This window comes from Teleopsis dalmanni, chromosome 2, assembly GCF_002237135.1.
Source record: "Teleopsis dalmanni isolate 2A chromosome 2, ASM223713v2, whole genome shotgun sequence".
Classification (NCBI taxonomy): domain Eukaryota; kingdom Metazoa; phylum Arthropoda; class Insecta; order Diptera; family Diopsidae; genus Teleopsis; species Teleopsis dalmanni.
In genome coordinates this window covers 150051149-150062099 of record NC_051847.1, presented here as the reverse complement: position 1 = coordinate 150062099, position 10951 = coordinate 150051149, and the positions used below count along the sequence as shown (strand labels likewise).

Genomic DNA, 10951 nt, shown 5'->3' with positions numbered 1-10951 from the left:
ATAAATTCATAAATTTTAAATTTGCCTCCGACACAACAGAATATTCTGGCTCCATACGCAGTGTATAGAGCTTCCACAGCTTCCATTTTGGCGGCTTCATGGGACGAAGTCCTTAAAAAATCCTCAATATGCGCAACACCTGAGCTTGGTAAAAGTAATTTAATTTATTTCGCAATGGATATTAACATTGTTCATGAGTTCGAATACCAAAACTTTATGAGTACTTTACTGAGTAAAAATAATAAAAGAAAAAATTTATATTAAAACAAAATACAAGGCGGCTAAAATGAGTGTACCAAGTGTTACTTCACGAACTTTTATGAAACTCGCACATGGCTAATATCCTATAGAAAAACAGACCAGATACGCCAAGGCTGCGAACAAAGGTGCGTACGAGTATTTGACGGCACTTAACGGCGACACCAACTATTAAATATAATTTATTTTTCCAGAGGTTTGTTTAAAGTTTATGCATTTTGAAACTCCCCTTCCTATAATTAGAATAACATTAAACCAATTTTAGTTTCGCTGTAGGTAATAGATCACTACAACTACACCTAACACAACTAACACACAAATATATTTTATAAATTCTTTATTAAGAACTTTTCTTATCCCCTTCAACATATTCTGTGAAATCTATATTCATTCATGATGACGGAGATATTCTAAAGATATTAACAAGTCCTTAATTATTAGTTTTTGGATCAGATACTAATTGTAAATTATTAAGTCTTGAAAAGTATGTATAATAATATGTGCGCAAAAGGAGACCCTAGGAGAGAAGCACAACTGTAAGTAAATATAAGTATAATGATATATGCAATGAAGGAATTTATTCTTTTATATTATAATTATAATTACTATAATATTATATATTATTTGATTGTAAACCACTATATCTCCAACTTATGTTGTATATTATTACCACCTATACCCAGTAGAAGAGAATTGAGTTCACTAACACTTTATTTAGCGAACCATGCAGTCTCCGCAAGCATATTAACAACACCAGCCAGCCTGTAATGATAGATCGTATAGCATTTCATATAGAAGAGAATCAGACGTCCTACGAAATTAAATACAACTGCTCATTGCTACATTGGACAAGATCGAGCACACAAAAAGATATTAAACTACAAAAATAGGGTTCAATTGAACACACTCCCAAAACATCAAATAATAGTATCATTTAGTACGCATTTCGATAGAACTAAAAGGTTTTTAACTATATAATGTATTTGTCTTAACATATATGAAAGCCAAAGATCTTTAATTAAATAAAATGAAAATCCTTGCGAAAATTCTGATTTAAACTATTTTTGGATGATTTAGGATCAGCCTAAGTGGTTAATAATCATCATTCTCTGATTATTTAGCATGCTATACTTAAACTCAATATATGTAGCTTGCTAAAGTACAAAATATTTTAAGTACGTTTATATTATTGCATTTAACTCATGCATTTATTATGCTTACAACAACAACAACCCACACTAAAATCATAACACCAAACACAATCAAATTTTTTGCTCAGCAAACAACAACGCTCACAGAAAATTGCTACAAATGCCACGACTGAATGAACCGACAGTCTTTAATTTTTAATGAGTGCACTCATTGATTCATACTACTCGAGTACATGCTATGCATGCTACTCTACATAGAAAAGTATACACACTCTTGTGACGCTGATACACTAGTACCAGCACTCATTGACGACAACACTTATGAATCGTTTCTGTGGCGAATGTGAATGAGTATAAGTGACGTGCGAAAAAATATTTATATGCATTTATACTTGGTTTTTATGAGTGTACTCTAAGTGTTAAAATTTTGACTATGAGTAAAATCAGAGTACTTACACTTAGCAGAAAAACTCTGCGTACAGAAAGTAAATTTTGTTTCAACATATAAAAAATTACTAAATAAATAAATTTTTAAAATCAATTTTATTTTTTATTAGTACTTTTATTTGTTATCTTCATTTTAAGCTAAAACTTATTTCTAACAGATTAGTGAAAAGATTATAATAATTAAAAATTTGAAAAATCAGCGCTATCGGTGCAGAAAAAGTCTGCGTACAAGAGTTTAAAAAACGTCGAAATACATTATTTTTTAAAAGATTTTATATTTTCAGTAACTTGTTGGATAACCTTTCCTTTTTATGACCTCCATAAGTCGTTTTGGTATCGAATTGACCAGCTTCGCAGTCTCATCGCTGCTTATTTTACCCCATTCCGCGTCGCTTACGTTCTTCAGCATTTCTTTGGAGGTTACATTGTATTCATGTATCCGACGCACCAGTAAATCCTATAAATGTTCTATAGGATTCAAATATGGCGATTATGATGACGTTTTGATGTGCTTGGGCACATTTTAAAGCAACCAAAGCTTCACAATTTCTGCCGTGTGCTTTGGGTCGTTATCTTGTTGAAATAAGTAATTATTCTGTAACCCCAACTTCTCGGCACTGCTCTTTAAATTGCATTTTAAAACATTTAAATAATCAACTTTATTCATTATCGACTCAATAAATTTCATTTTTCCCACTCCATTACTCGCCATACACCCTCGCACTATTACTCCTCCATTACCATGCTTTATTGTTGGATACAAATCTTCATTATTAAAGGCTGTACCCGGGTTTCGCCATATAATCGTTCGACCTTTAACGCTAAAGAGACAAAATTTGCTTTCATCTGAAAAAATTATGCGTTTCCAATATTCTGGAGACTTATTTAAATACTCCCTTGCGAATGCTAAACGCTTCATTCTAATAGCTTTGGAGATAAGCGGCTTGCTTCGTGCAAACCGGCCATAGTAGTGGTATTTTTTTAATATTTTGTGTACAGTATCCACGTGAATTTGCTTCTGGAATGTCTGGTAAATATATTTATATAACAAAAGTCCAGTTAGACCAGGATTATCTTTCACTGAATTAATAATGCTGCGAGTTTCTCTTGTTGACAGCTTGGATGGACGCCCAAATCGCAGCTTCGAGGTCAATAATCCTGTTTAGCTGTTGTTGTTTACTACTCTTTGGATAGAAGAATGTGACCGCTTAACGATTTGACCAATTTCGCGATACATTTTCCTTTTTGTCCATAGATCAATAATAATACTGCTCTCACAGATAATAATTTCTTTTCCTTTATTTGTCATTAAAAATTTAATTACTTTTTAATCATTAAATTATAAAATAAGTGCGTGGGATTGTGTATAATGATATTCTGGTACAGTAAAACATAAAGCACGCCAAAGTTCTACTATTAAAACTTCGGGAATTCCCCTTTATATGTTTTGTACGCAGACTTTTTCTGCCACCGATAGCGCTGATTTTTTACATTTTTAATTATTATAATTTTTCTACCAATGTGTTAGAACTAAGTTTTAGCTTAAAATAAAGTCAACGAATTAAACTACAAACAAAAAATAAAATTGGTTTAAAAAATTTATTTATTTAATAATTTTTTATATGTTGAAACAAAATTTACTTTTTGTACGCAGAGTTTTTCTGCTAAGTGTATATAGTTATCTAGTATCTACAAAAAAATAGATATTTTCCCTAATACGCAAATATTATGACATTTATTACAACACTGTTTTATCCAACGCAACGAGACGAAGCATATATTCTCCTATTTTTAATTGACGTTGAACACAACGTACATATATGACATGACCATGACTCTAAAAACTGTAATAACTATACTTCACCGAAGGCCTGCAATGAATTTTAAATAATTCCTTAATCAATTTCCAACTTTCTATCAATACATAATAAACTTTCTATTAATATATAAAAATTTGGACATAGAATTATAGTTTCATCGTGTAAATGCAATAATTTGCAGTGGTGGAGACCTATAAATGAAAAGAATATATTTTTATATATCAGTTACCTCATGACGGAATGAATTGGAAATGCGAATACATATTCTATTACATTTTTGTAACTAAATTTAGTTCGATTTGGAAATTTATTACTTGTACGTCAATTTGCTTTTTTGTGGAAAATAGTTTGTGTGACATATATAAGACATATATATATTAAAAAATTATTTTTGTATTAGAATTTGTATAACGTAGTATCGCCATAATAAACTGTCAAAAAGTTTAAGAATTACTTTGCTATTCGTTTCAAAAAAAGATTTTGTCGTTCGAATATATTTTCTTTTCGGTTTTCGTTTAATCGAATCACGGAAACTTTTTATTTTGATAGCAATTAAAATTTTGCTATATAAAATTTCTATATTCTTTTTGACCAGTCATCTATAAATCATAAAAATGAAGTGCGATTGGTGCCCACCAACAACTAAAACCTTTACCAGATTTCCATGCTGCTTCCAGCTATATCCTGGAAAAAATGAACGTACTAATCCAGGTAATATACAGGAGCTTCATGGAATGGCACGCCGTATTATGCCAAAGTTTTTCGATGGTGTGGAGGTGGACTATGTGCATCGTCTTTCCTCTAATAAGATTATAACAACTAACTGGTTACTGAGTCATACGCGTCCGTCTGGATTCCGTTTTGGAGGTATATATACAATGCGAGTGCAAGACGATATTATGGTAAGGGAAATAATAAAACCAATATATACAAGATACACACTAAGCAATCTGTTCTACAACAAGAGTCTATTTTACTATAGAAAACTTGGTAACAATAAAATAATGAGACACGGCCTTGACCCGTAGTAAAATATTCTTGTTATAATGCAGATTGTGCACATGTGTTTCTTTAAACATGTATATCTAATCTTTTTATGATCATGGCGTAAATATGTGTTACATATACCTTTAAGCAAACTCCTACTGTTCACGCTGATATAAATCCATCGTCCTTGGCCTCTAATTTTGGTGTGCTATATTATCCATTTAACTGCCTTCGGTTAGAAGCTCTTCTCCAACGCGCTGGCACTGATACGCCTTTAACAACACAACTAACAGCCGAAATTACCCGTCCATGTGCTACCATTACTGCCAATTATTATACTTATGAGGACGAGAAAGGCCGCGGTACTCTTTCGTTCATGCGATCTATTACCGCACATTGGGCTATAGGCGCAGAGCTTCTGTTGGAATGGCCAGACGCAAACTCCTTGATGGCTGATACTGCATTTGCAGCACGGTATGATATGAACATATATTTTTATTTATATTTATATATTTATTTTAATTGATATAAGATACAAGCGTTTATATTATAATTCAGTAACATAATAATATAACTTATATTAATATGAAGTATATACGTTTATAAAGGAATCTAATATAGTGTGTAATAACATAATACACTTATTATATATATGTATATATTTATATACGTATTAAATTATATAAATATAATATAACTTTGCGATACACATTTATCCCATAAATGTATTACATTTAAAGAACTGCAAATAGTCCTTACAGTTTTTCCAGAACTTTTACGAAAGTGCCTCAATATTAGTACGGATCAACTAAAGAATCTATCAGTAATATTTTATAAATTGTATATATGTATATAATATACTTCTTATATAATATGTTTTGCTATATTTGCCGTTTTTATTGTTTAAGCTATTCGACACACAACTACGCAGTAGCAGCATCCGCTTCGCGCCAAGGGGTAGACATAAGTTATTGGCAGCGAATACATAGCAGGATACAAATGGGCACAACGATGGCGTGGCAAAGAAAAACTAAGGACACATACGCTGCCATATGCTACCAATGGGACTTTAAGGATGCTGTCGTTCGAGGAGTTGTGCAATCTGATTTATCCGTTGGTTTTATGTATCAAAGGTAAGTTAGGTGATTGTGACTATTTCAACTTTCTTCAAGCTAACTAATTTATATATTACAAAGTATATAAAAAAAGTTTTAATTAAAATATAATTTTCAATATATTTACAGATCTTTGTCGCACATTCCTTGTGGTTTTGGCGTTAGCCTATTAATGAATATACCAACCAATAAATTCGTTTTTGGTATTAAATTCAATTTGGATCCTAGTGGTCTTAAGCGTGGGGACTAACAAAAATTCTAAAACTAATCTTTCTATTACACCTTAACTAGAATTGATGAATTAAATAGAAGTTCCACAAAATGCAACCAACCTTCATTGTTATTGTAATTCCAGATTATATTTATTATAATCTTTGAATACTTCACTAACATCGAAACTAAAAATTTTTAATGTGAAGATGCTATGTTAATATGTTTCAATAAAATATTTTATTAAAATGAATTATTATTGGAACAAAAAATGTCTTATTTAAAAGTTATAACATTTATTATTTCATTCTATATAATAGACGTTAGGAGTTGAAGCCTATTCACACTAGGCACTTGCAACGCATGCGTATGAAGGGCTCTTCAACGCGAAATTTGACTCTATATATTTTCTTATAAGCCTGTTAACATCACAGTAGGTGTTCTTAGCGGAAAATTTTCAATGTTTTGCAATGTGACGTTTCGAAAGAAAGGCTCTTATAGGATTATTCACAATTTAATACCCATTTTCAAAAGCATGCGTGAATAGCTGAAGTTCTTGGAAGTTCTTACGATTTTGGTCAATAGTAATAGTCAATAGAAGTATAATTTTGTATTGTATAAGTTAGTAAAACATAAAACTTTTTACAATGATATATGTATCGATGTAAAAAATTAGTTTACGAATCCCTTTCATAAGTCTATTTAAAAAAATTCAATCAACCTACAATATATATTTTTTTTTTGGATTTAAAAATTAATAGATATATTAACTAAAAATCAATAAAAAAAAAAATAATACAATTAAAACAGAAAAAATAAATATGACTTACATACAGGTTCAACTACAATTGCAATTGCTTTCAACACTCGTGAGTCGCTGCTTCTCAAGTGTTTTTTGAAAACAAGTTCCCTAACTACTTCAGGTGGAACCCAATAAGACTTGGTACTCCTAAAAAATTCAATTCATAAATCTATTTTTCTACCACTGTAAAAATATAATATTTTTAACGAATACATAAAATATTTATATTTACATTAAGTATTATTATTATTATGTTGAGGGATTTTACAATTCGACCTAGAGATCTGTTTTGCGCCTTCATAGATTCCAAAACAGATCTCCGTCATAGATTTTACGACAAATTGTGCTATTGAAGTCTTATTTTTTCACTAGATATAAGATGACCATCACGGTAGTGTTTTCATTTCAGCAGCAGTGCTGCGCAAACTCCCAATACGTATTTTGAGGTCTCTTTCCAATGAAGCCTACAGGTTCTGTTAGAGTAAGTATCAAGATTTGTAATTATTGTTAATAATTCTTTAATCCTGAAATCGTTTTAGTTTGAAAGTCTGCTTGAGATAGCCCTGATAGATTATTCTAATATAGCTTTCTCTGTTACTCCCCTTCTTATCAAATGAGTGAAAAATCGTTACCTTCTCTCACACCACACAATGGGTCCTGATTGGTTTATCCGTAATTTCGTTGCTGGAAATTCCAACGTGACTTGAAACTCATAAGATACATATCTGATTGTTTTGGTCAAGGATGTTAAGCTTTTTAAAACACTGTCACTAGTCTTAAAGTCTCTTGATGAAATTATATATTGTGGACTATACAAATACCATCTAGTCTTAAACTGTTTTATCTCTTCATAATGCTTTCTCCCCATCGTTACACAATTCTTATTTAGAAAAAATTCGTTTAAAAAAATAATTATAATACTAATGAATATATCAGAAGGGCATATTTTATTTTATCACTCTGTACTAACGTCATCAACATTCCAGCTGTATAGTATCCACTTCTTTATATTATTTGACAGACATGGTTTCTAGAGCAACGGTCACAACACAAGCGGCAAACATATTAAATTCGTAGATAGAAAAATTTATAAATTTAGTAAATTTAAAAACTTTCAGAAATGGTATATATGGTTTAATAAAGAATAAATAAAAATAATAACATAAGAATTGCACTCTCAATAGATACTATCTAGAGGAAAAACCGATTCAGCTAATTCAAGACATGTTAATAGCGGCAATATTATAAAAAAAGTCCAGCCATCCTTAGAAGAATTTATAATAAAACGAGATTACACAGGAGCCAGAGCATTTCTAGAGGTATAATTGTACCATATTAATATTTTAAATTTTTTACTGAAATTATTATTTAATTAATTGTATTTAGTTTTCAACCGAAGAGGAAGACGATGAGAAAAAGTTACTTGTTGATCAATGGATTGCATTTTGCAGTTTTCATTTAGGAGACTATCAACAAGCACTGAATCAATACAATGAAATAAAAACTCAAGAACCCGCTACTGATAATATCAGTTTAAATATATCAGTTTGTATGTTTTATTTGGGTATGTACGAGGATGCACAGAAACTAATTGACCAAAGTCCCAATAATTCTTTGAAGTTGCGTTTACTTTTTCATTTGGCACATAAATTAAGCAACGAACCATTAAGCATACAAGATTTGCATGATTCCTTACAGGACACAATTGAGGATCAATTAAGTTTGGCGTCTATGCATTATCTGAAATCACACTATCAGGAAGCAATTGATATATATAAACGTATACTATTAGAAAATAAGTAAGTTAATTATATTATATATTTATTTATATACACATAAGTATGAATGTACTAAATAATTTATGTGCTATACTAAACTCTATTATTACTACTTAAGGGATTATCTGGCTATAAATGTCTATTTGGCATTATGTTTCTATAAACTGGATTATTATGATATGTCGCAGGAAGTGCTTGGAATTTACTTAGCTAAACACAAAGATAGCACAATTGCTGTTAATCTTAAGGCTTGCAATCGATTTAGACTTTTCAATGGACGTGTTGCTGAACAAGAAATCAAGAATTTAGCAGATAATGGAACTTTTGGAGCTGATCTCATCAAGCATAATACAGTTGTATTTCGTAACGGTGATGGTGCTTTACAAATATTTCCTTCATTGCTAAATATAGTGCCCGAAGCACGTCTAAATTTGGCTATTTACTACTTGAAACATGGAAACATACAAGAAGCGCATTCTCTTATTAAAGAAGTACAACCTACAGTACCATATGAATACATTTTGAAAGGCGTAGTTCACGCGGCTTTGGGTCAGCAATTGGGATCTGTACGTAAAACTACTTAGTAGCTTTTAGCTTTTTTTTTAAATATATTTTCGTCTTTTATTTAAGCGTGAACATATTAAAACTGCACAACAAAATTTACATCTAGTTGGCAGCTCTGCCACTGAATGTGATACTATACCAGGTCGTCAGAGTATGGCTTCAGCCTTCTTTTTATATGAACAATTTGAGGAGGTACTGGTGTATATGAATTCTATACGTAGTTACTTTATAAATGATGATACTTTCAACTATAATTATGCTCAAGCAAAGTGCGCTACTGGCTACTATAAGGAAGCTGAAGAATTACTTGTACAAATTACTGATATGGAAATAAGAAATCAGCATACTTTTAACATGGTACTCTCTAAATGTCATATACACTGTGGACATCCTGAACAGGTGAATGATATTGATAATAAGAAAATATTATAAATATGTAAAGTACATTATAACTAAGCATATGTGTAAATCCTAACAATTTAAAATTCTTATCTTGTTTTATTTATAAACATAAATAGTATGATTTTCCAAATATAATGTAGAAATAAAAATCCTCTACATCGTTTACTGAAATAATTAAATCATATATTAAAAATGTCGTTATTACTACGTAGACTTGTTTAATATTTACAACGGAAGTTTACGTTTTTACACTATCCGCTTAAATCAATTTCATACAAACAAGCTAACGCCTATAGTTCACAAGACAACATCGTTATTAGTGCAAATTTATTTTGTTTGGTTTGTGTTGTACATAGCTTTATCATTTTTATTACTACTTGCTCTCAACTTAATTAGCGCTCAACTCTACTCACCTCAAATGTATATAATATGCAAACTTGGCGTTAAGCTTGAACTTCACTGAAGTAATATTACCAAATCCAAGGAAATAGATATTACCTATTAAGATGATGATGTATAAAAATAAACCCATATCTTATATATAATATAAATTGATTCATTTAAATTTTGATTCATTTGTACAATTTTAACATATTTATTAGTGCATTTCTAATTACTTAAATAGATCACAACTAATAATTCATCTAGCTATGTAGAAATAGATTTATTTACTATAATGATTATAATATTATGTAAAGTCATATGTAATATCTTTTATTGCAATAGGCTTGGAACTTATTTATTGCACGGGATACAAGTTCGGAAGCGTTTTTACTACTTCAACTCATTGCCAATGAATGCTATAAGTGTGAAGAATTTTGGTTTGCCGCAAAAGCTTTTGATATGCTAGAGAAGTATGTGTATATTATTTTTAATATTTAGTCCATAGTATTACTTATATTCTAACCGAAACACATTAATTTATGTATTGTAATGTTTTGTAAAAGAATTTTACTCAATTGTTATCAACAAAACCTAAATGAAAATCAAACTTATATCTAATGCACTAGAGAGCGGTGGTTCCCAAGGAACTGAGCCTCTATTATTATTATTATTATTCGAATTGATATTTTATTCTATATTATATAATAGTATATATCTATTAATGCTTAAATATGAACCTGTAATATTTGAACCTTTCATAATATTTGTATGTTTTTTTAGACTGGATCCTAGCCCAGAAAATTGGGAAGGTAAACGTGGTGCTTGTGCTGGAGTCTTGTTTGCGACAATAACAAAATATAAAAAAATGCAGATGCCACACTCGATTTCGGAAGTTATAGGATTATTGCGTGAATCTTCATATCCACAAGCAGAAACTATTATTAGAACTATACGCAAATATGCAAACATACTTAAGTAAATTAAATAAAATATATTAACTTATGATTTTAAATTGGAAATATAAAAATTTGTT

The 10951-nt window shown here is 30.3% G+C and overlaps 2 protein-coding genes across 2 annotated transcripts; both read left to right on the top strand.

The window, feature by feature from the left end:
* Positions 1-4073: 4073 nt before the first annotated feature.
* LOC119681072 (mitochondrial import receptor subunit TOM40 homolog 2) lies at positions 4074-6197 on the top strand. The gene is made up of 4 exons (XM_038094142.1): positions 4074-4578; positions 4812-5137; positions 5572-5796; positions 5908-6197. Exons 1-4 carry the CDS (start codon positions 4291-4293, stop codon positions 6026-6028), a joined length of 960 nt encoding a protein of 319 aa, XP_037950070.1. The 5' UTR covers positions 4074-4290; the 3' UTR covers positions 6029-6197.
* A 612-nt stretch (positions 6198-6809) lies between these two features.
* LOC119675922 (intraflagellar transport protein 56) lies at positions 6810-10897 on the top strand. The gene is made up of 7 exons (XM_038087137.1): positions 6810-6857; positions 7975-8109; positions 8177-8589; positions 8687-9134; positions 9199-9531; positions 10261-10388; positions 10699-10897. The coding sequence occupies exons 1-7, from the start codon at positions 6810-6812 to the stop codon at positions 10895-10897; spliced, it is 1704 nt and encodes a 567-aa protein (XP_037943065.1).
* The last annotated feature ends 54 nt before the right edge of the window (positions 10898-10951 follow it).